Source organism: Mytilus californianus, unplaced genomic scaffold (assembly GCF_021869535.1).
Source record: "Mytilus californianus isolate M0D057914Y unplaced genomic scaffold, xbMytCali1.0.p SCAF_1, whole genome shotgun sequence".
Taxonomy (NCBI): Eukaryota; Metazoa; Mollusca; class Bivalvia; order Mytilida; family Mytilidae; genus Mytilus; species Mytilus californianus.
In genome coordinates this window covers 45,621,936-45,649,471 of record NW_026262581.1, presented here as the reverse complement: position 1 = coordinate 45,649,471, position 27,536 = coordinate 45,621,936, and the positions used below count along the sequence as shown (strand labels likewise).

At 32.4% G+C, this 27,536-nt stretch overlaps 1 protein-coding gene across 4 annotated transcripts in view; it reads left to right on the top strand.

Moving 5' to 3' along the window:
- The first annotated feature begins 23,018 nt into the window (after window positions 1-23,018).
- The window catches only part of LOC127702063 (uncharacterized), a 72,548-nt gene continuing 68,030 nt past the window's right edge, over window positions 23,019-27,536 (top strand). For all 4 annotated transcript variants that reach the window (XM_052206094.1, XM_052206102.1, XM_052206074.1 and 1 more), the window contains exon 1: window positions 23,019-23,204. In XM_052206094.1, the coding sequence (XP_052062054.1) occupies window positions 23,134-23,204 (71 nt within the window). In that variant the 5' untranslated portion in view covers window positions 23,019-23,133. The remainder of the gene's footprint in view (window positions 23,205-27,536) is intronic.

Sequence of the window (27,536 nt, the reverse complement as noted above, 5' to 3'; positions counted from 1 at the left end):
CAATAAAAGAAAAAAAAACCAAAAGACAAACAGCAGTATACAAAACACAACATAGGAAACTTAAGACTGAGCAACACGAATCCCATCAAAAACTGGGGGTGATCTCATGTGCTCAAGCAGGGTAAGCAGATTCTGCTTCACATAAGTTATGACAGACAACAGTTTTAAAATTAAGATAGTCATTCAAACTTTTTATATCTAGTTCAAAACATCAAACACTGCCAAAATATTCTCTTTTTGTGATTTTGTTTATAATATTAGGATATAAACAAGAGCTTAACCCAAAAAGATATTTTTCTAAAAAAACGGTGTTTTAAATATGTGTTAAATATTTTGGGTAAATCTAAAATTGCTAATGTATAAATTATGCTAGAAATTGCCATTTTAAGCCAAACATGTAAATTTCGACATGTTTTTTGAGGTCATAGTGACATAACAAGTATTTTTCTGCACTATTGTTTTCTAGATTAAAGCAAATACATAATTTTGAAAGATTTGAATTAATTTACTATTCATGCCATTTCAGTAGCCAAATAATGACTTAAAAAAACCTCCCCTTTACCGAATGTGTCCTATACCTTATCGTGACAACTTATATCAAGTCTTGATTCGCACTGTGGATGATCTGTGTTTAGCAGGAGACACTAACGATGTCGACGCAGCCGGTCCTGTTGTGTTAGGAATGTATGCGATTCCACAGAGATTTTCTTCATTGTTAATGCATTCTAAGAGAAATGGTCCCAAAATTTCCACTAAAAACTTGGTAAAATTCCATCAAATGATAATTTTATAATTATTTACACATGAATATTTTCATACATCACAAGAAGTCATGTTTTATCTAAATGTCCAGTTGAAAATTATGCACTGGTTACTAGGTCTGATAGTTAGCTTACAAATGGGAGAAAATACCAAAGGGCAATGTAAACAATTTGTCAAAGAAGATCAGACCATACCATGAACAAAACAAAAACAAAGAAGACAGACAACGGTGAACAAAACACTTTACCAAAAACAAACGATAGAGCAACATAAGAAAAAACAAAGTATCAAGTACATTTGTACCTTTTATAGCTGACTATGCGGTATGGGTTAAGGTCTTTGTTGAAGGTCGTGCGGAGACCTATAATTGTTTGAACTTCTATGTCATTTTTGAATCTGGTGGAGAGTCTCATTGACAATCATACCACATCTTCTTGTTTTTATATCAAGTCAATGACAACATCTAGGATGCACTTTACAATAAATCAATCTATGAAAATTTTAAATGAAGGATGTCATTGAAATCGTTTGTGATAAATGAATTAAATTAACAATTCACAGTATATGAATCGTCTGCTGAATTAATATTGATCGAAAGCACATAAAAAAAAACCAAAAAGCGCAATTAATCATTTATCAGATTCACTACTTATTTTTCAAAGCATTTGCAGTCGGAATTTGGGGAAGCGTGAAATCCCAGAGGCCTTTTGTTTGCAATAAACTCTGCACTTTTTTTAATTTATCTTTCGCGTGACAAAATTTCCGGTTTTTGATTTGGTCGACCAACACAACTGATTATTAATCTTTTGAACAAATCCATATGCCTCTCAATTTCACTTGTAAAATATCGATAGCTTCGGACCTCCATAGGACAAGAAACATATAGTCCCTGTATCCAGTCAGGTTATCTGTTTAATGAGTTAATGTTGTTTGTCTTTTTATGTGCCTCTGTCTTTTTTAGAAGAATCGGATGTTGGTAATTGATGTCGAATGTTGTAATGTACATATGATAAAACGGCATGATACCGAATTCAGTGAGCACATCACATTGTTATAGGATAACCTTCATACAGTACACTCAAACTGTGCTGTAAAGGATTTCTTGCAAAATACGTTTGGTTATCAACCTAAAATGGCCTCAACAGAACAACTACAGATTCAAGGTGTCTGTGTTTAATCTTTATTTTAATGATTTATACATATATATTATGTGGTTATTTGTTAATTAGAAGGTCGAACTGTACACTACTAGAAAGATTTTTGTGCAATATGAGATGTTATCATTTGTAAGACTTGCAATTTACATAATAGTACATGTAAACATATTATTTAGAGATAACAATCTTAATAATTCAGTCCAAATTAGATGATCAAACAATATAATAAAATAATGCTTAACAAAAGTGTTATTTTCTGTCAGTTTTTTTAAGTCATTTCAAAATAAGTCTTTAAGTATGATATTATATGAAATGACGTTAGATTCTTATTTTTTTACCTAAAAGAACATGTTAGCCAACACATAATGTCCGTTGTCGTCGTACGAAAGCCTTTTATTTTGATTGTCCGATTTTCAAATCTCTTATTCTCTAAAAATACTTACAAAAATCTTCATCAATGTGAAAATTAAATTGGTTGAAATGAGGTTGACGATAAGCATAAGGTTATTTGACTGTTTCTTGTTTCAAGTTATAAATATTTGTCTTTTACAGTGAAACCTTCGCAATATGTCTTTACACTTTGTAGAAAGAATGATAACCATATTTTCTATTTGATTTTAATTAACGACTTTTACCTTTTTACTTATTTTCTTCAGATTTATGACCCTTGAAGTTTAGGAAATTTGCACAGTTTTGTTTAAAGTCATATAATATTTCAAACTTTAAAACAAAACATGTTTAATATACTTGAATGACTTAGTTTTACTATAAAACACGTGTACATGGACTTTCTTTCAAAGACAAATTCTTTACCTCAGAAATGTCATGCCATTAAATTATTTTCTTCCCGTAATCTAATTCGCCGATAACGTTTCTGTATGCCGTGACCTTAGAGACGAGGTCTCTCGTACAATTGCAGTACTTTAAAACTCACACAGTGCAAGTGCGAGGTAAAACCGTAATAAAAGAAAAGGTAAACAAACGTGGAAGTAAGATAGTGTTATTTGATTCAGAAAAACCAAATTAGTACACAAAGTCATTTAATAACTGTTATGAAAAAATTTAAACATCTCTTTGTTGCAGTTCTATCATCTCACTTATTTGTCATGAGCTCCATGATTCTGTGATGGTTGTTTATTAAGGTCACGTTCGGTAAACATCTGCAATAACAAAAGTTAAATAGCAGACACAGATTTCTCTGAATGAAATATTTTTTGTCGATTATATGTTTTGGATTCGTAATAAATGTAAACAATCGTGCATATAGAACTTAGTTTAACATATATACATGCATTGGTTCAAAAATTTTCTAAACATAATCATTTCTAGAAACTCGTTTCATTTGACTTGCATACGGCAAATATCCGTTGATACAGTAACGACTCATTAATTTTTAACATAATTTTTACTAGATAAATCACTTGTTACTGTTGTTTTATTTCTATTCAACGAACGTAATCCAATGTGCGTTTCAGGTTCTTTGGGGACTCTATTCTTCATATCCATACTTTAAAATGATTTAATAGCATATTAAATAGATTCAAAAGGGCTTTAGCTACAAAGTTGACAAAAAATTGAAATGATATTTTTTTTTCAAACATTCATAAAAGCGGAATTGTGAAATATTTTTTCGCTATTAGCTGTCAGTTTGGTTCAATTTCGTAAAAAAAGCTCAATCGTCATTGGTTATGTATTTAAATTTATATTTATGTTTACGTCAAGGATTATGACTATCGGAATTCTTCTACGATCATCTCGATGGTTAATTAGACGGCGTCTAGTCTAAAGTGCATACGAAATGCTGATACATAATCACGAGACTGAATTGTTGATCGTTTCATTGGTACTTTTTGCATTTAAAGACCGGGGCTAGGGTATGAAAGGGAGACAATTCATGGAAATACGATTTTATTCAAATATTGGACAGGGTTAAGAAGTGAGAAGCATATTCTAAAATTAATTAAAAAATTGATACCTTCTTTACTTTTAAACTTGTACAGTTGTCAGAACATAAATAATGGTCAGTTTAGGCCAAAAAGTCAGAAAATAAAATAACTCACAATAAAGATATTTTAAATTAAAATCCTGAAGCACAGCTATTTTTTCAAATTCAAATTCCTGTGATTGACAAGTAGGAGGAGATATCCATGACAACAACTCTCTGTTTATGTTTTCAACGGAAGTAGCATGCTACATGTGACTTTATCATCTATAATCTAAAGCATGCATTTGTGAATTGAGAATCTACTTACATATTGTAGGGGATCAATCAATTATATAATCCTTTCAAAGCTTCAGAATATAGATAGTCTTTTAATCTGTTGTGCCAACTAATGTTTAAAAAAAAATTGTTATATACCAAACAAATGTCACTTTTATAAATTTATGTAACTATTCCCAGAGGTGGCCCATATAAGTAATATGTTCAGGATTTGGATGCCACCCTCTTACTAGTTTTAGGACACAATTAGGCATACTATCTCTTTTATGCCATGTGTAACTTTTGAATTTATGGTCTCTTTCAAGAGCAGTTTGTTTTCGCAATAAATATCTGTCATCCTTCCAAGCTTCACGGTGAAATATCATTGTCCAGAAATATTTGTACTTCTCTTTTCGCAAACTATAATTTCTTTGATGTCTACCTTGAGGTTCACTTTACCACCACATTTGTCTGTTGTTTTCACTAGTAATGCAAGGTTTGCAAAAACAAAAGGGACATTCCTCACATTCTTGGTCTTGTTCTATGAGGAATTGGTTTTCTTCAATTCCATCTTCTATCTCCTCATGTACAATGTCACTAGTTTGTGTTGACATAGTTGTAACTTTTGCAATCTCATTGTTACTATCTACTAAATTACCATCCCAATTGTAATAGCCAAATAAATTGTAAATAGTTTCCTTTTGTTTTTCAGTGACAAGATGTGCTATTTTCTCCATTTTGTCAAGTGTATATTTTATATCTTATTTACACGACTTGACCTTTTATGAAACTGTAGCAATAAAACAACAATATTTTTCCCTCCAAATCTTAGCACCAAATATCTTGGATATCATATTCCCAGTGTTTTACACACCTCATATTATAATAAGGTATCTACAGGAGAGATCTCATTCATATTTTATGTTTTACAATAACAAATTGATAAAAACTGACATGATGAATATGTTTAAAACATATCTAACATACTTTTGCAAGACATTGCGTCTGTAATGCTTTGAAAATTATGTTCAGTACTCCTTTAGAATCCCCTTTCAAACTGAGGAAGGCTATCATGCAGGACAGTGCATTATTCGTAAGGCTTTATTATGAATTTTGTTTAATTCTTAATGCCCCCACTCCCTATAATTCCATATTTAAAAAATGTCCATTGCTATAATGTAATTGTTAAAATATTATATCCATAATATGATTACTAGGATATGTAGATAAAAAATATAATTAAAACAATCCCCTGCCATGGTCCGAAATTTTCTTAGACTGGGTCAAATTACACAACTGTTTACATATAGATCATGTAGATAATATTCTAGATGTATAATATTATATTGCATCAGTTACTTTTAGTATTATTCACTTGCTATTGAAAATGGAAAAAGAAACAAAATCACCTCCTTGTTTCATAATTTCTGTTCCTGGAGATGACAGTAAAAAGCAATTAATACTTTCAAAATTACAAAAAGTTCGGACTATACTTGTGCAGCAACTGAATCACCCTTTAAATAAGGCTGACATCTTAGAGAAGGTCTTAGACTATTTCAAACGATATCAGACGATCTGGAACCCAAACCGTAGAAATGCCACAAGAAGTAACATTGGAAAAAAGAACTATAAGCCTCCAACTTAAAATTACAGAGAAAGTATTTGGGCTAGGCAAATAAATTCATTTTATTAGAGAAAATTAAAGAGGAATTAATATTCATTCATCATGTTTATTATGAAGTAAACATTTTGATTTATTTAAATATCAATTCATGGAATGCAACTTTATATTTTTGTGCCTCATTGAAACATTCAATATTTCTTATTGGATACAGTGACATAGTGATTCTATCTTGTGTATATAAATTCATGCAGTCAGAAACATGTGCTTCTATTTACATGACAAGTAAATTCATTACAAATAATCTGTTTCTTATCTGAGCACCGCCCATATCCAAATAGGCTTAATTGCTGTAGGTTGCACTTTGTAAATACAGCTGTTTCTCAAACCACGCCTCTTTTGGGGAGATATATAATATTCAGTGATAATTAATTTTGTTAACGTACTGGTTCCCAGTTGTGATCTCTATGTTTCATCTCGTAGAGACATAACTTGGGAATGTTACCAGTAAATATACATATGCATATTGGTCATATTGAAATCTGTTGAAATCCTATAGTCATGGTAGGGGTAGTTTCGAATTTTAGTTTAAACTCTTAGAAGTTCGGGGCATATAAACGTTGAAAATGTGCCGCACATCCCTATATTTTGACCTTTGAAAAAAATAGTAGTGCATATGAACTTTCCATTCTAGGATATAATTTTTTTCAAAACTTCATAGTAAAAGAGGTACAGTTTTAGTCGTAAAAGGAGTTCCTATGGGAAATCGCATTGTCGATATTTACAGAAATGCAACCTATATTGGATGAAAAAAAGAGAACATACAGAATTTCACCAAATCTGGTTTATCTCAGAGATTTTAATGAAATTAATTCAAATATGAAGTTTTATAAATATTCCATGAAGATTGAGAAAATCCTGGGTCTTAACTATGATGACTCAGCATAAATTCACAGTTTACAGTATGCATAGTTTACTCAAAGCCCTGAATGCAAACTAAATTCATATATGCATATTTGTAATTTAAATTGTTTAGAAGTGCTGATATTAACTCTTCGCAGTGATTGAAACTCATAGATCCTTCCTGAATATCATTGGTGGAGTGTTTTTCTCCTGTCGATAACCTAAAAGTAAGCCGTAACACCTAAATGTGCTTTTTTGTGACCGCGGCATAAAAAAATACAAGGTAGAATTACAAAAATACCTCAATAAAACCTACAATAGTGTGTTCTGTCCTAAATATATACTAAATATTCCATATTGAACATCTATTGAACAGGCTAAAAATCCAAAAGAATTATGGAAATATGTCAAGGGGCTCAACCAAACTAAAAGTTCTCCTTTTCCATCACAACTTAAGATACACAATGGTGTTATCACAGTAACTCAGCATATAGTTGATGCTTTTAACAAACATTTTATAAATATTGCCTCGAAAGATAACCTATCAACATCTAAATCATACTACAAATTTGATAGTAATAAGATTTATGAGGAAGTAGCAGCAAAAGTACCTCAAGATACTTGGTTTTACATCCCCTTGATTACAGTTGCAGAAGTTAAGGACTGCCTTAGCAATTTAAATGTTGCAAAAGCTACAGGCATTGATCAGATCAGTCCTCGCATACTTAAACTATCATCAGAAGTTATTTCACCGTCAATAGCTTATATTATAAATAGGAGTATCACTGCTGGTATATTTCCTTCTGAGCTTAAAAATGCCCGTGTCATGCCAAGTCATAAAAAGGGTCCTAAAGATACTGTCGACAACTATAGACCAATATCTATTTTGCCTACTCTTTCAAAGATTTTTGAAAAGCATGTCTGCAAACACCTATACCGATACCTATTAAAATATAAGCTCCTTCATGCAAGTCAGTCTGGATTTAGAAGCCACCACTCTTGTCACACTGCTTTACTGAAACTTATTGATCAGTGGTTGAAAGCCATTGATGATGGAGAAATTATAGGTATTATCTTCCTAGATTTTAAAAAAGCATTTGATCTGGTAGATCACATTATCCTTCTTCAAAAACTGCAGTGCTACAAAATTTCAAATTTATCATGTAACTGGTTTAAATCATATCTATCTCAGAGATTCCAACAAGTTGAAAATGGGACAATCAAGTCAAGGGCACTAGAAATAAAATCTGGAGTTCCTCAGGGCTCCATAATAGGCCCCCTTTTATTTTTAATGTTCATTAAGGATTTGCCCCTTCATATAACCTCATCTCAAGCAGACCTCTATGCAGATGATACTACCATTCACTGCACAGGTCGTAGTCTCAATACCATCCAGGCCAGCATTACAAATGATTTAGACAGAATTGAAGAATGGAGCAAGGGAAATAAGATGTATATAAATCCAACAAAAACTACATCTATGGTTATTGGTTCTAGACAGAAACTAGCAAAAACAGACCATGTTCTTAATTTGACTGTTGGTAACTCCCACATTAGAGATGTTAATGGCGAAAAGCTCCTAGGGGTTCTTATTGATGAAAATCTTGAGTGGACAACCCAAATTGACACTTTGTGCACAAAAATCAGTACCAGGCTAAATCTTTTGTCTAGGATAAAGAAATCCCTCCCCCTGGAAACACGAAAGTTATACTTTAATGGTTATATTGTCCCTATTTTGGATTACTGTTGTACATTTTGGGGAAACACCAGTGACCAAAATACAAATAGATCAGATAAACTTCAAAAACGAGCAGCTAGAATTATTCTTAAACTTCCTTATGATACCCCATCTAATACAATGTTTAAAAAGTTATCATGGCTTCGATTTACTGATCGTGTAATTCACCACAAGGCCTTATATGTTCATAAATGTTTATATGGGTCTGTCCCAGAATATTTGTCTAACAAAATCTCCTATGTTACAAATAAAAATGGAATGCAACTTAGATCAAATACTACCCAATTACTTAATATACCAAAGGCAAGAAGAAACACATTTAGAAGATCTTTTTCATATTCTGGCCCAACTTTATGGAATAAACTACCAGAAGCACTAAGACACATGTCAAACATAAATACTTTTAAAACAAACTGCTTTAAGTTTTTACTTGAAAATCCAGGAATTATTTAAATGATTATGTATCAATTTTGATTAAGTTTTCTTATGTTTATCTTTGTTATGAAGAAAATTGCCTACCCCTGGGTCATAAAACAAATAATTTAATTTGTAAATGCTATGATTTTATTATTTTAAAGGTCTTTTGTATAGAAAACAATAACTGCTTGGATGTTATGCAAAAATCAGATGTTAGCAGTCATTTCTATAGAACTTTTAGTGAATTCATACATCAGACTGGTATCTTCATACATACAACTTTTGCAAATATGGCTTTGTTTAAACACTTCTAGTTTATATATTAGCTAAATTATGTTAGATATATGGTTAGAGATGATATTGTTGTGAAAAGATTTCTAAACTGACCATTTGAGGCAGAAATTGTGAACTTTCATTGACAAATAGGCATACAGTAAGATGTGGACTGGAGACACAGGCAGGATTGGATACTTTAAATAATCTCGAATGTTGGAATGATTAACTGCTAAACATTACATTTACAGTATTCTGCAATGCTTCCAATTGTTTATAAGAATAGTTTCAAACAGGTTCTAGACATTTCATGTCAGAAAACATGCACATAGGGTAATCTGGCAATAATTCAGGTCTTGTTTTCAAATTCTTCAAAAAATTTAAACAGGGATGGGGGTATAACATGTACTGTAAAGGAAAACTTAGAGTATATGCAGTGATTTCTTTAAGACTATAATTCTGATAAATAAGTATTGTTGTGAGAAAAAGTGTTTTAGAGAGTTTTCTATTTGAATAAATGTTAGTATAGGTTGCACTTTGTAAATACAGCTGTTTCTCAAACCACGCCTCTTTAGGGGAGATATATAATATTCAGAGATAATTGATTTTGTTAACGTACTGGTTCCCAGTTATGATCTCTATGTTTCATTTCGTAGAGACATAACTTGGGAATGTTACCAGTAAATATACATATGCATATTGGTCATATTGAAATCTGTGGAAATCCCAAAGTCAAGGTAGGGGAAGTTCCGAATTTTAGTGTAAATTTAAACTCTTAGAAGTTCGGGGCATATAAACGTTGAAAATATGCCGCACATCCCTATATTTTGACCTTTGAAAAAAATAGTAGTGCATATGAACTTTCCATTCTAGGATATAATTTTTTTCTAAACTTCATAGTAAAAGAGGTACAGTTTTAGCCGTAAAAGGAGTTCCTATGGGAAATTGCATTGTCGATATTTACAGAAATGCAACCTGTAGTGGTGTAAAATTTTCTAGGTCATCCCTGGTCTTCCAGTGAAAAAAGACCTTTTTGTTTTTCTAATGTTTTTTTTTTCGTCCCCCTCCCCCTGGTTCTATTGAAGTTATCATGACCAAATATGGACCATCGATAAACCTCATCATGAAGTATTACCAGATGAGGTTGTGTAGGATTTCATCATCCCCTTTTGAAGTTATCTCATTTATATTGATTTTTTTCGACATGGCCACTCTTGTTGTTTTTGAAGATATCATGACCTTATTTGGACAACAGGTAGATCTCATCATGAAGTGTTACCAGCTGAGGCTGCGAAGGATTTCATTATCCCCTTTGGGGGTTATATCCCCTTGAAACAATTTCTTTTATCTAAAATTGAGAATGGAGATGGCAAATGTGTCAAGGAGACAACAATCCGACCATAGAGCATAAAAAAGCCAAAGGCCATCAATGGGTCTTCAGCACAGCGAGAAAATCCCGCACCCGGAGTTGGGCTTCAGCTGGCCCCAAAACAATTTGTGTACTACTTCAGTGAAAATGGACGTCACACTAAACTCCGAAACATATAAATGAACTAAAATTAAAAAAAAACATACAAGACTAACAAAGGCCAGAGGCTCCTGACTTAGGACAGGCGCATTTTTTCTTTAAAATTATTACAGGTAGAATCGGTTTGAATATGGCTACATGTACCTGAACAGATGGCAAAGTTAATAAACATAACAAATTCGTTTGTTATCAACCTTTATATGAGTTATTCCCCTTGAATTATCATGCACAATTTTTGAAAAATTATATTTCGAGAACCGGAAGTCGTGGAGACTTGGAACCTTTCACCAATAAACTTGAGTTCATGTAACCTTTCATTTGCACACAAGGTCAAAGGTCACCGAGTACAAAAATGTTTTATGCTGAAATTTCAAGCTTACATATTAAGAAAACGATAAGAGATTGCTGCAGATCATTTTTCTCTAAGCAGATTTCAGATATCTGTTGTCGTTTTAGAGATAATGCAATTTGAAATTTTGCGAGCGGGGGCACGTATTTCTAAATCAACAACAGCTAGACACTTTAAATTTTCAGAAATTGAAGAGTTTAACATGGTTATATGTTTGACTAATTACCTAAAACATTCAATGAAAAAAAAAAGCAATTTGAAATTTTCATGTTTTGCATTGACTTTGTAGGTTTCATAAGTTCTATTTATACAATTGACATTGCATCATTTTTTGGACTTTGTCAAATGGGGTCATTTGATATATCAAATTGATTGTATAAATGAGCTCTACTCAAAAATGAAAATTTCAAACCCCTTTTTCATCCCAGAGAGAAGGGTGGGGTCATTTAATTTAAAAAAAAATTAAAACTTCTAAGATGTAGGTTGTCGCATATCAAATGAAAGTCCATAAAGCGTACATTTCAAATTAACGTCCCCCGAAAATGGGTTGGATGGGGTCATTGAGTGCAAAAAATAAATTGTCTTCTAATGTAAGGTTGTTGTATATTAAATGAAAGGTCATTATGTGTACATTTCATATATCAAATTCCTGTCCTCCAAAAATGAGTTGGATGGGGTTATTCAGTGCAAAAATCATACTTTCTAGAAGGTTGTGTTGTCACATATCAAATGAAAGGTCATCAAGCCTACATTACAAATATCATACTTCCGATCTCGAAAATTTAGGCGGATTAATAGTGAAAGGTTTAAGAAGGTATGCTCGTCACATATCAAATGAAAGGTCGTAAAGAGTGCATTACAAATGTCAGACTTTAAAGGGACACCTCTTTCAATTGTTTTACAAACATGATGAGATGAGATCTACCTGTTGTCCAAAATAAATTTTACAAACAATTGAGATACTAGTTTGGATATACGTTTTAGCATGTTATAAATCAAATTTTAGAATATGAGTCGAATCGATGACAGCTAATGCACCTGGACAGTCAACGAAAATGTGATTATCGAACTATTGCAGTGTTTGAAATCTTGCGTTTTGGCATTAATATTATGTGTATTTATATTTAGATATGATGGGGTATTAGATTATTATCAGTTTGGACCTTTTCATATATATATATTCCTTTGTGTGTTTGAGAATGAGGGAAATAAATTAAGGTCACTTTAATTTTAGAGAAAGTTTGCGATGTGAAATGCAGAAAGATAGCTTAGATTTAATTCGGAGATACACCTCGTTTTGTAAGAGGTGCAGGTTTTGATGAGTTTCAAATAAGCTGAGTTACAAACATTTACATCACAGAATTTACGACATTATCATTGATTTATTGAACCTTGTTTTTTTCTTTTATCTAGAAAATAAATTTTATGATATAAACGAATACTGCAAGAAGCGGAAATCCAAAATTTAAAAAAATGTACATATAGAAAAACAGTGATGGGAAAATTATTAGAAATTATATACATGATACTTGGGTAAAAGTAATATTCACAAGGAGAGCGCTATATTTAATAAGGTTACCAAAGTGTATAAACGTTTTGATTTGAACTTTGGTTCTAGTAATTAGATAAATAAAGGGTTTTTTTAACTACTAGAATACTCAATTCGTTCACATGAAATGCACGACATGTTAAAATTTGTCGTCAATTTAGATATAGATTTCTGTAATGGTTTTCAGACTTCCCTTAGGAATGGCAAGCAAAGGTATGTGCAATGCGACCACAGACTTACTAGATTTTATTGATCGCCTACAAATTATGGCAAAACCAGTTATTAACAATAAGAGACAAAAGAAATATTGCAAATACGTATCCCTGTTTTTATCTCATTTTGGACAAGAACGGTGTTCGTTGTCGGAAGTACTCAAGAGAAGACAAGATTGGGGTTTGAAGAAAATGAAGGGGATTTTCATTATTTGGTAATTTCTGGAATTTCTATTCCAAATGAATGCTTAGAATATAGAGAGAAATTACCATGTTTTGTAAATATTAATGGAAGTATTTTGAATGACATTTTTCCGGGAGTAGAGCTGATTGACGAAAAATATTTGCCAAGTGACTTACTAAGTAATGTTAGACCGGAAGCTTTCAAACATATCAGAAATATTCATACAATTCTAACCCAGATAGATTCAACACGTGGCCGAAGCACACTGCATGTTGCTTTAAATCATAAAATAAAACCCGGGATGTCAAAGGTAGATTATGCAGATTCTAAATGCCCAGAATTGTGTATTGCACAAAGCAAGCAAAAAAAAAGACACCGAGCAAGTTAAACAAAATGTCGAGAAAAATCTTCGAGGAGAATCATCAGAGGTTAAACAAATGACATGTAGCACAGTTAAAGCAATCAGTAGTAATGTTAATGAATATGAAAAGATAACTCAATCACGTGACAGCGCGACCTCGATTTTCCATCAAACTTAAGATTCCGTCATTGAAGCATTTTAAAACAGTACAGACATAGTGAATGAAACATCTCCATCACAACCAAAGAAACCAAAATTAGATTCTAGCGATAGTCTTTCAAAGTCTTGCAATTGTGATGTCACATCGACTTCTGGTTTACCAGGGGGAATGAATAATGAAAGTCATACATGAAGTAAGTAAGACGTCGAGGAAATGATGCACACGATAAAGTCATTATTCAGTACAGTTATAAAACAAGCAAAGATTTCATTCCAGTCTTTCCTCTAAAAGAAAAACCTAAGTATTTAGATAAGTGCCAAAACCGAAAAAGAAATTGGCCTCCGACAGATGTTGTTACAGATATATATAACAGTGAGTTTTACGTCGTTGCTAAACCTGCTCTTGCTGAACTATCGCAAGATATTGATCTTTGTCTTGCATGCAATATATGAGAAATGAAGCTAGCTAAAGCAATGAATCAACTACATCGAAATGTCATTCTCATCATAAAAGCCTTACAGAAAAGTTCATTACAAGAATACTGTGAAATACTGACAACGTTTCACTGGAAAATTGTTGTATACTGGATGTCTGAAAAGACAGAATCTCACATACTTGAAAACCGAACAGAAGAAACTATTTTAACATTCCTTCAAAATATTCTGGCGTATATGGTTATTTGCTTGTGTGAAAATGCTCTGCAACATTATTTTGTCTTAGCAACCTCTTTGCCGATAAACATGAAGATGAAATACATGACATAGTATCGAAGATTGCTGAAATTCAGGAAAACCATATAGGTTGCAATTCTGTAAATATAGACAATGCAATTTCCCATAGGAACTCCCTTAGCGGCTAAAACTGTGACACTTTTACTATGAAGTTTCGTGAAAAATAATATCCTAGAAAGGAAAGTTTATATGCACTACTATTTTATTCAAAGGTCAAAATATAGGGCTGTGCGGCATATTTTCAACATTTATATGCCCTGAACTTCTAAGAGTTTAAACTTATACTAAAATTCTATACTACCCTTACCTCCATTTTTGGACCTCCTAAGAATTAAAATTTAGGCGCTACCATGTTTTTCTATACTGGTTACATTCCCAAGTGATGTCTCTATGAAATGAAACACAGAGATCATGAATGGGAACCAGTACGTTAACAAATTAACATATCTATGAATATAATATATCTCCCCAAAAGAGGCGTGGTTTGAGAAACAGCTGTATTTACAAAGTGCAACCTATACAAACATTTATTCAAATAGAAAACTCTCTAAAAACACTTTTTCTCAAAACAATACTTATTTATCAGATTTATAGCCTTGAAGAAATCACAGCATATACTCTAAGTTTCCTTTTACAGTACATTTTATACCCCTACCCCTGTTTCAATTTTTTAAAGAATTTGAAAACAAGACTTTAATAATTGCCAGCTTACCCTATGTGCATGTTTTCTGACATTAACTGTCTAAAACCTGTTTGAAACTATTCTGATAACAAATTGAAAGCATTTTAAAATACTATAAATGTAATGTTTAGTAGTTAATCATTCAAACATTCAAGATTATACAAAGTATCCAATCCTGCCTGTGTCTCCAGTCCACATCTTACTGTATGCCTATTTGTCAATGAAAGTTCACAATTTCTGCCTCAAATGGTCAGTTTAGAATTCATGTTACAACAGTATCATCCCTAACCATATATCTAACATAAGTTAGTTAATATATGAACTACAAGTGTTTAAACAAAGCCATATTCGCAAAAGTTGTATTTATGAAGATATCAGTCTGGTGCATAAATTCACTAAAAGTTTGATAGAAATGACTGCTTACATCTGATTTTTGCATAACTTCCTACCACAGTTATTGTTTTCCTTACAAAAGACCTTTAAAATAATAAAAGCATAGCATTTAGAAGTTAAATTATCTGTTTTATGACCCAGGGGGAGGCATTTTTCTCTGTTTTTTGCCCCTGGGGCCTCACATTTCCTAATTTTTTTCCCTGTTTCTAGCAATGTGGAATAATTGGTACATATTTAGGATAGAACACACTTTTGTAAGTTTTATTAAGGTCCTTTAGTAATTCTAGCTTGTACTTTTTATGCCGCAGTCACAAAAAAGCATATTTAGGTGTTACGGCTTACTTTTGGGTTATCGACAGGACAAAAACACCCCACCAAAAATATTTAAGAGGGATCAATGAGTTGCAATGACTGCGAAGAGTAAATATAAGCACTTCTAAACAATTTAAATTACAAATAGGCATATATCATGAATTTATTTTTTATTCAGGGCTTTAAGTAAACAATGCATACTGTAAACTGTGAATTTATGCTGACTCATCATAGTTTAGGCCCAGGATTTTTTCAATCTTCATGAAATATTTATAAAACTTCATATTTGAGTTAAATCCTTAAAAATCTCTGAGATAAACAAGATTTTGTGAAATTCTGTATGTTCTAATTTTTAACCCTATATAGGTTGCAATTCTGTAAATATAGACAATGTAATTTCCCATAGGAACTCCCTTAGCGGCTAAAACTGTGACACTTTTACTATGAAGTTTCGTGAAAAATAATATCCTAGAAAGGAAAGTTTATATGCACTACTATTTTATTCAAAGGTCAAAATATAGGGCTGTGCGGCACATTTTCAACATTTATATGCCCTGAACTTCTAAGAGTTTAAACTTATACTAAAATTCTATACTACCCTTACCTCCATTTTTGGACCTCCTAAGAATTAAAATTTAGGCGCTACCATGTTTTTCTATACTGGTTACATTCCCAAGTGATGTCTCTATGAAATGAAACACAGAGATCATAAATGGGAACCAGTACGTTAACAAATTAACATATCTATGAATATTATATATCTCCCCAAAAGAGGCGTGGTTTGAGAAACAGCTGTATTTACAAAGTGCAACCTATAGGGAATTACTGTATAATAAGCTGAAAGACTGCGGTATGGCAAAAAGGAATACTAGTACGGTTCACAAAAGAAGACCCTCGGCCTGATTCATAATACAAAAATAAACGAAAAACAAATATAACAGACAGCTACCAACGACAACCACTGGCTTGTGACACTGGTGAAAGGGTTTAACATTTAATCGTTCAACCCTCCCCTATATAGCTAATTAGGGTTAGTGGTATAACAACATCATAAGTACAAACTGTAAAATACATGTAGTCGACAAGGGCTTTACCAAAAAATAAAATAACAAAAATACCGAACTCCAAGGAAAACCCAAAACGGAAAGTCCCTTATCAAATCAAAAGCTCAAACACATCAAACGAATGGAAAACAACTGTCATATTCCTAACTTGGTACAGGCATTTCCTTATGTAGAAAATGGTGGATTAAACCCACATATAGATACTAAGCACAGTTCCTTTATCAACTGAGGGCTGGTTCAAAGCTCTTTTTTATAAAAATAATTAAACCGTGTTCTCCAAGATTAAAATGTTAATAAGTACACATCAGACAGATGTAGCACAACTTATAAACATTCAAAATTATGAATAAAAAATACCGGTATAACGTTGAATCTTGTGCTCACAACATTATACGTATACAAAAGTCGTGAGGGAGATTGTATTTTACAGTCAAGCTTATTTATCAAAAACGATGGAGATTTCATTGATATATACACAGCATGAAAAGAAATGTATAACAAGAAATGTTTTGCAAAACTCAAAATCTTCTGCGTATTGAAATTATTATATGTCATGTTGCAGTAAGTGGTAAGTTACTCAACGAAATAATGAACGGTTGCAATCAATACTTTATTGAATTCCATCCACTTTTTACCTCCCATCCTAGTCTATGGAGCCATGTGAGCTATTGGCATCATTTGCCATATATCTTCAGTTAACTTTCACATGTCCATCTTCTTCTCTGAAACGTTTTGTTCAATTTATGCTTTCCAGGATTTATTTGTAACGAATGTTACCAATGCACTGCAAATTTTTAAGTAAAGAATCCAACATCATAGTTGATTTATTTGTTAGATAAATTTGTTAAGACAGAAACAAAATGCAAAAACTAAATACAAGCAAAGTAAAAGACTACATGAAATATCCTTGGTGTTTCTATAAAATATTTTTGGAAACTTGAGGTTACATGGTTTCTAAAGCTTGTAAACAGGAAAGAAAGAGGTGGATTGGTTTACTTCCAGTGATGGTTATTATCTTATAAATATGGAATGAAATTTTGTCTGTAGTACTGGACAGGATAAAACTTTGCTAATGCCAAGTAGTTCTTTATTTGAAACAAAGATAAGTTCTGAACAATTTTTTGAAAAGTGCAAATTTAACAAATACTAATTGTGGAAACAATGGTGGTATTACACCTATATATGCCTAAGTTAAATGTTTATTTGAGATGTCATAGAATTTACATCCGGTTACTCTTCATAAAAGTAAACTAGTCTTCAAGGAATCTGTATCGCTCAACTGGTTTTTTTGCATTAAAGATATCCGATGCAACAAGAATGATTGTGTTGTATGGAAACTGGGTGGGCCAAAAATTTGCATTGGTGATAAGTTTTGGTTTATGCATCAAAGTTTAAAAAACAAAAAAGCAAAAAAAAATTGTGATTTAGGAACAAAAACTCCAACCTATTTTTATAGTATGTGAGTAATGAACTTAACCGTAAAAAAATAATGCTTACTTGTAAACCTTGAAAATCAGACGAACCAGCCAGACAGAAATGTAGCCATACAATCATTGCATATGCAAATATAAATGACCTACTGCTTATAGTACCTGAGAAACAGACCTTACCATGAAAACTTAACATTGACCGATGACCCATGAAAATGAGGACAAAATCAGGTGAACTCTGCTAGACAGACGTGTACACCTTCAATTCGTTTCATACACCAAAATAGTTCACCTATTGCTGATAGTATCTGAGAAAAGAACTAAAACACTAAAACTTTAAAATTGGCCATTAAACCATGAAAATGAGGTCAAGATACAATGAACTCTGCCAGACAGACATGTATACCTTGCAAGAATTCAATACACCAAATATAGTTCACGTACTGCTTTTAGTATCGAGAATACGAACTTGACCACGAAACTTAACATTTATCACTGATCCATGAAATGATATCGAGATCAGATGAACCATGAAAGACAGACAGACTTGAACACCTTTCAATCATTCCATGCACCAAATATATAGTGGATCTACTGTTTATAGTATTTGAAATACGAACTTGACCATGACAATTTACCCTTGATCACTGATCCATAGAACGGGGTCGAGGTCAGATGAACCATGACACAGACAGACTTCTACACCTTATAATCATTCCATGCACCAAATAAAGCTGACTTTTTGCTTATAGTTTCTCGGAAACGGACTAAAACAAAAATAATAACTTTGACCAATGAATTTCTGACCTTTGTTAAGAAACAGAAGTATCGACTGATCAAAATTGGCATCAAAAGTGCAAAATATGTACCTATAACGGAACTCAGCACTTCAATTAATCGACGAAAAAGACAATAGATTTGTACTATTCGTAAACTATCATATATCTTGTAATCCCGATATATTTACTGTTATAAAAGCAAATTTACAGGTGTTACATTAAGAAAATACCCGAGACTTTTTTTATAAAGGGTAAAAGGCAACTGTTAAATCTAAAAACAATTTAAAGTTACTTTGAAGAACGTCAAAATTGTTACCCTTAATTAAGACTTTTAATTGTATAACGCAAAACCTTATAAGCAAAATCACTGATGCCAGGATAGATGAATAGAATAAACAGGAAATTATATATGCGAACAAATACAAATTCGCCGATAACAGAGTTCCGGTCCTAACACCCGAAAAAAACACCTTCAGTGAGCACATAGAAAGTTTAACAATGTTCAAATCTCATAAATCCATAAATAACGAGGGAAAAAAAAACACGAGGGAGTCGCATCCAATCTTAAAATAGCGAACTCTTGTGTGTCGACAAGGTAAGAGTCTCATACTATGCATTCATTACCCGCCCCACGCCGTGCTAATCCATACATATTCAAAATGTCGTGAATACCTCAAATAGAATTACGAAAGTTTGTACTTTGTGCTACCATTTTATGTCAAACACGGATCTTATAAAGCATCTACCATTCTGTAGTGTATTTTGTAAATTCAAGTCACATATTTAGCTAATTCATTGAGAACAGGTCAAACAGTTTATTCAGTCATTTTAAAATTTGTATCATGTTGTAAAAATTTTTGGATAACATCAATCATCAACAGTAACTTTAAAAACATATTCAAACCAGCAGTAAAGCATACATAACTTCATTCTTCTATGTACACACTCAAATATCAATGCTGTATTTTATTTTCATCGTCTAAATTTTGAAGTTGGGTTACCATGTTGATAGAATCTTTTCTGTTGAACTTAACTTGAAATAGATGTTACAACAGATACAGCTATGAATAAATCTGCTACGTAATCTGACTTATATTTAGGTTAAGAAATAAACTTTACAGCAAAAGAGATTAATTCAATGTTCCCTTCGGGGTTTTCAATTTTTATGAAGCAACATTCAAGAGGCACCTGCAAACGGTGAAGATTACTTCCTGTCGATTTTCCTTGATAGAGAATGGCTATTTACGTCTTACATTTAATGAAATACCTGCTGGAATGTCGAAACAATTGAGAAAATACACCATCTAAAACAATTGGAATATTGTATATAGTCCTGCTGATTGTTAAGATTTTATTTTTTGCTTTACTAAGTGCGATGAAGGTTGACAAACATTTTTCTCAATCCTCTGGAGTAATTAATTTTAAAAATTTCGAATATACAAAATAAAATAATAGATTTAACAGGGATAAATGATTAAATGTACCGTTCAACTATTCTTATGCATGATAATATGGCGATAACAAATGAAAGAACATTACTAAACCAAGAAACAAAAGAAAACGAAATGGAACAGAAATATCTCATCTTAAATCAGAGAGAGTGGCACTCTCTCTACACAGACATACACTTTAATGTCCCCATTCTGACCAGACGTGGCTGAGAACTTATACATCACTCTCAGCGAAACGGACCTTCAATTTTTTCAAGGTATTTTCACTACATTTTCAATTAAATAAGAACCGAACTCATTTCTTGAAATAAATCTGCTCGTCGTGTTTTTGGCTTTGCAAAATACTTGCACCTTTAAGAATATTTGATAGAATTCTCGACTGCCACTGTTTCCTCAGACTCGCTTCGGGCCCTTTAACAATCCTTTTCGTATGTAAAACATGAATTTGGACACACTGATGAAATATTACTCACAAAAGATAACTAAAACTGTAATAGAACAAATAAAATTAAAATTGAGGTATTTTTTATGAAAATCTAATAAATGATAAAATATCAGATATAAAGGACAACATCAAACTCACTATTTATATACATGTAAAACTTAATAATACGGAAGAAAAATGTTCAATTTTCTCAAAATTTGAATTTAGAAATCTGATAACAAAATTTGGAATGAGTGACCACAATTTATTAATAGAAAAGGGAAGATATCTTAAAATGCCAAAAGGAGGAAGATTATGCAAAAACTGCACAAAAAAAATGAAGATGAAATTCATTTCTTTTTATATTGTGATATTAACAGTAATATTAGAAAAGTTTATTATGATTTTTTGATAAATGAGAACACACACTTTATGGATTTAAATAATATAGATAAAATTACATATATCCTCAACCCAAGCTCCCGTACAGAACTGAAATGTTTGCTGCAGATCTGCAGCAGACTTGCTGCAGATCTGCAGCAGACTTGCTGCAGGTTTCCTGCAAACAAAAAGCTTGCAGGAACCCTTTGAATAATGTTTGCAGATGTTTGCAGCTAGCTGCAAACCTCATGCAAACATTGCAGCTTTTTACTGCAAGCTTTCGGCAAGTTTGCAGAAACAGTTATATTTGCAGTAAGATTGCAGGAAAAAACTAAAGTATAAGAGATGTTCGCAGCTAGATTACCGAAATCTTTGACCATTCTATATGTTTGCAAGAGCTTTGCAAGGATTACATAAAATAACTGAGCATGCCTATTGGTAACTTCCTGGTAGTTAAAGATTTGAAAACTCGGTGCTTAGTTATGTTGATGGTGTTTGGGTCATGTTATATATTAGTGTTCAGGGAAGCATTTTAGGTTGCATATTAAATGTTTATTTTTCAAAGACATTATTTGTAAGTAGAAATTCTTCATAGAACTGTAAACTTATGAAATTCGTCACCTCCACAAATACCTGAAGGTTTGAAAAACATGTACAAATATGTTACAAATATACAGTATTCTTTAATATGTTTGGAGATTGTAACTTGTTAAATATTATATTTCAATAATAATTCAAGTGAAATTAATTTAACTAGCTGTATGTAAACAATGCATTTCAAATAAACCCTTCTTTTGTATTTTAAATATTCAATTCATTTGAGCACTTCAACAAAACAAACTTTAAAATTGTTTCTTAAAAGGTATTTACTTATGCTACGATAATTTTGCAAATGATGAAGTATTTGAATTGTTGTATGTATGTATGTAACCTAACTTTTTCAGAATTTGCTGTGTAATTTGAATAGTTTGATGTGTAGTCAACATGACATTGGTTAATTGTAATGTTTGTATACGTAGTTCCTGCAAGTTTGCCGCAAACACGCATTTGCATTTAAATGTTTGCCGCAGGTCTGCAGCAAACACGCAGAATAAAGATTAATTTGCATATAAATGTTTGCAGCAGGTCTGCAGCAAACACTCATTTGCATATAAATGTTTGCTGCATTTATGCAGCAAACACTCATTTGCATGGTTAATTGTTTGCAGCAGACCTGCAGCTCATTTGCAGCAACATGCCGCAAATACAGACTCTGTGTTTGATGCAAGTCTGCAGCAAATTCGCTGCAGACTTGCAGACAATATTTGCAGGAGGCTGATTTTTCAGTAAGGTAAACAAGCTTGGATCCCTTTTAATACAGTCTATAGAACTGAGGACAGGGGACCCTTGAAATATTTACTTATATAATATATATATATAAATGATCTTGTTGATATTGTTTGTTTTTATTTTGTTATGTTGTGTCACATGCTATAAATATATGTATACAGTATAATGACAATAAAGATTTTTAAAATTTGAATTTGAATTTGTAATGTGCAGAGAGAGAGTGGCACTTTCTCTATACGAGGGATCCTATTTAACGTACCTATTCTGACCGGCTTTAAACTTATATATTCCGTTCAGCGAAACGGACGTCCCATTTTTTCAAGGGTCTTCTGTCGGCCGGAAGAAGACTACTGTGACCATATTTGTATACCTCAGTCACCCTTGAAATGACCTTATTTAAATATGTATGACATCTTCTTATATCTATGAACAGTTACGTTACAGTTAATATAAATATTTGATAAAAATGAAAATATAATAACACCATTTAGCCATGTTGAAGTTGTTCGGATAAACCAATTTCATATGAAGGTAAAAATAACTCCTTTGTTATAGACAGAATTATGTTATATTTCTTTTTTTAGAATATTGGATTTCCTATGAATATTTAATGAAGCGGATACACAAATTCTCTACATAATATACAAATACATGTTCGCTTGCGTAGTCTAATAAGAGAAGGGGATGTAATACACATATACTGACAAACAATATTTCCATTGTGCCATTAATGGTGGCATCTTATGGTCGAAGTTCAAAAGAATGACTTTATACGCAGCACGTTGGTTAATATGTCGTGTATTTATTTCCATTTGTAAGTAACTCTATTATATAAGAATACTTTAAACAAGTAGATTACAAGTGTATTTGTGTTTGAAACGCTTATCAAAACGTCAGTAAAGAGTTAGTAGTAGTAAGTGTTGGGTTCTGGAAGTTGGAAAGGATTCAGGGAAAGCGGGGGTATTGAAATGGTACGACTGAATCCCCACCTGACCACTATTTCCTTCCCCATCAGTAATATTGAGTCGGTAAGCAGGTATTCTATATTTATATATTCCCAGAGATGTAAATTTCTGTCTCCCGTTCCTCGTACATTTTTACACCCCCTTTGTTTCCTTTTCTATCATCACCCTTTTCCTCTTTATTAGCTAGTTTATTCGCACCAAGAGTCATTTATATCCGTCAGCAGAGAGGTTCGCAGATAATACTGATCAGAGTGAGTGAGTAATCCACATTCTAGTTAGTTCGCATGCAGCAATTCGCGGTTTCTTTATTGGACAAAAAGGAAATACATTCATTCTCTCTTCTAGAGATCATGATAACACTCCCAGATTTTAAGTTTATTTAAGTATATTATTTTTTTTTTCGTCGTTTTTCGATTTTGCTATGGAGTTGTCAGTTTCTCTTTGACTTTTAAGTTTTTAATGTCCCCTTGGTATCTTCCGCTTCTATTTTCAAACATCAGGAAGTTTTTATTTAAATATTTACATAAAACAAGAAAGAAAATGTATTCACGCTTTGTACAATTTTGACAAGCTTAGATAACAGCTTTATTGTATAAGTTGTTTAATGCAGGAGTCGGTATGATAATAGAGGTGTTAGGAAAGTCAATACAATTTTGACGCTGATGTTAAATACCAATACCACTACAGGCTATAGTGGGGACCATCTCAAAAAGTACAGCTAATCATTCATTAATTAAAGTTACCTGCATGAGTTTGTTTGATAATACTGAGATGATTTTTAAACAATAAAATAATAACACTTTATTTTTCAATACACGGAAGAGGATCAAGCAAAACAACACGATCATGATTGATATTATCATCATAAACTGCATTGTTTCATAGTAGTGATCGATTCGGTTAAAGATCGTTGTTGAACGACTACAAGGAAAATCTGCAAAGTGATCAAATAAATGAATAAAAAAAAATCACTGCAATCAAATCACATCCGAATCAGATTTTTTCCTCTACATCAATCTTTGTTCAAAATGTTCGTTCATTTGAAATTTATTTAAAATATACTTTTCATGTCGGGGCCTTTCATAGCTTTTACGCGGGATGGGTTTTGTTCCTTGTTGGGACTATACGGTGACCTATCATTGTAAACATTTATGTCATTTATTCTCTGATAGAAATACTAAATTTCCTTATTTTATATCATTTTCTAGAATAGAGAATGTGTAGTTTAAAATTCAAATAAAAAAAACTAGAAATTTGTGTACTTGACAATTAAAAAAATAAAAGAATGAAACAGTATTCAATTTGATTATCTTTATCTGTTTATTTTATCTAGAAAGGTCATTCTGGCAATTTAATGTAATGCTAAAAAGGGACAAAACCTAAAAAAAAATTAACTGACATTTTCTTTCTATCAAATTTTGTCAATTAGTGAACAAAATAGGTTATCGAATTAAGTTTTAAAAGATTAACACATCTGGGCATTATTCAAGCATGTTAAATTGACGTTTCAGTGAAGGGTCTGAAGTTTGTTTTTCTTTGTATCACGACTTCCAACAAAACAGAACACCACGATTAAATTGAGATACTGTTGAAAGTGGCGTTAAACTTTCATATGGAGAAGTAAATTTTATTATCTTTGGGTCAGGGGGATATTTTGAGAATGGAATATTCATTTTCACCTCTTGCTAATCCTGCTAAATTATATATCGGGCAATTGTTTTCCGATTTCCTTCATTTTGTTTTGCCTAATATTCATTATACACTCCGCTTTCTAAATTGGACAGTAGATAGTGATAGTCGGATGGGTCCATTCGTCCGTATTGCATTCATACCCAGATAGATCTAGATAATACGAATCACATAGCTCGTGAAAAATGGTTTTCTTAAACATTAAAACGATGCGCAGCAAGACAACCTTCTTCCAAGAACTGGCACCAACTTGGAATTGGATTTTCCTCCAAACTGTGTTAATGTATGTGATAAGATCCACCAATTGTTACGCCATAAAGGAGACACAAACTAAGACAAAACCGAAAAGAAAAAAAGAAAATGCCATAAACCAAATAGAAGAATTTGAGAATGTCAAGTTTATGTCGAACACGCTATCATACGTTTAAAACATTTAGGGTTGTCGGTACATTGTGGAGACATTCAAGACACGAATCAAATCAAATTGTTGAATTGTGTTCTGGACTTGTGGAGAAGAAAAATGAACATATTCTACTCATATCATTTAATATATATATATTTGGACTTGTGGTCGTAAAATCCGTCATTCCCATTCTTGACCCTTACATATATTTTTTTAAAGTTTTGGTTTGCACTCCTAAATCAAACAAATGCAAATGAATGTATTAAGATCTACGTAAGGCCAATGCACGTCTTAAAATTTGGAGTCGACGTTAACCGTTTGCTTCAAACCCATCGCAAAGCTAGCCTATACTACGCCGGGATACTTTTATATTCAATTGCATTTTGAGAAAATCCACTCTTAAATCTTGTATCGGTATTGGTATTTAACATCAGCGCAGTATTTAAATTCCTTTCCTAACACGTCTAATAAGCATCATAAATAAGCATCATAAAAGAGCCGTCTAAGAGAACAAAGTTGGTAAATAATACAATGATTATAAATGTTTCACAGCAATTATACCAAAGGATTCCTCTAGTCCTGGTTATATATACATAACCCTACTTGTATACTTATTGTATGTATACCTAGTGTACTTGCTATTAAGGATTCTCGGCCTAGGATAGAAAGTCTCCTTTGTATTTTAATCTTTATATTGATATTAAAACAGAAGGACGACTTCAAATTAAAATCTATGACAAACGCCACGATTCCAGCTTTCACATTGCCACTTCCCATTTCTCAGAAGTAAAGTTACTGGAGCTGGTCTATAATGTATAGAATTCTTTGGTTTAGTTTTTGTCCTTAATTGCCTTGAGAGCCATACTCTCGGCCTGGCGGAATTATTTTACTCATCCGCCTCGTTGGATGCCTTCTTTCTAACGGTTACAAAGTCCCCATAATTATGTCTGTTTGTTTTGCTCACACATTGTTGTCAATATAATGGAATTCTATGCGACTGTCATACAAATGAGAGGTTTAGCTAGCTATAAAACCAGGTTTAATCCACCATTTTCTACATAAGGATATGCCTGTACCAAGTCAGGTTTCCATTCGTTTGATGTGTTTGAGCTTTGATTTTACTATTTGATAAGGGACTTTCCGATTTGAATCTTCCTTGGAGTTCGGTATGTTTGTTATTTTACTTTTTACCACCGTATGGCGCTTACTTATTCAGTTGATATGCTACGCGGGTGCATTTTTACATTTTTCGAACTTTTTTAACAGAGGTTTGCTCCCGTCTTAAAAACTGTTCCATCAGGGTTATGAGGAAGATCGACTGTAAAAGTCGACATTTCTCAGGTTTTTGGGCCACAATCCCGAATGGGTAAACCGATTCGATATGTCTGAATATCAACTCACAATAGATATGTTATGACATCTTAAGTAACCATAAAAGTCTTCTGATCTTTACACTTATTGTTTGTTTCTGATTACCTATTGTGACATTTTCACTTGGTGTGGATTCGCATGGCGGTTGATGCATGCATAGCAACATATACTAGTATAGCATAACCCGTCGACGCAACCGGTTTGCTGGTTTTGGTTTTCATCCTTAATTGGTATATTCTTAATGATTTTTTTTTATATTTAAACAACAGTAAACTACTGCTGTCTCTCATATATAAATAAATTTGCAACTTTCCTCTACGGTTATGATTGCCAATAAGACAACTGTCCACCAAATGACTAGGATGTGAACAACTTTATTTCATCGTATGACTTTAAATAACAAATAAAAACATTCCGTATGGTATCGTAAGACTTTGGGATGACAAATTGTGAAACAATTCACCAGAGAAAACTAACAGCCTGATTTATACTAATATAAAAAGTAAGATGTGGTATAATTGCCAACGAGATAACTCTCCACTAGAGACAACTATAGGTCATCGAATGGCCTTCAACAATGAGCAAACCTCATACTGTATAGTAAGCTTTTAAAGACCCCAAAATGATATAACCCAATAAACGAAACAAATTATGAAAGACAGCTACAAACGACAGATTGGTCAGTTAGGAATTACGATGGTAAGATTCTACGTATGCA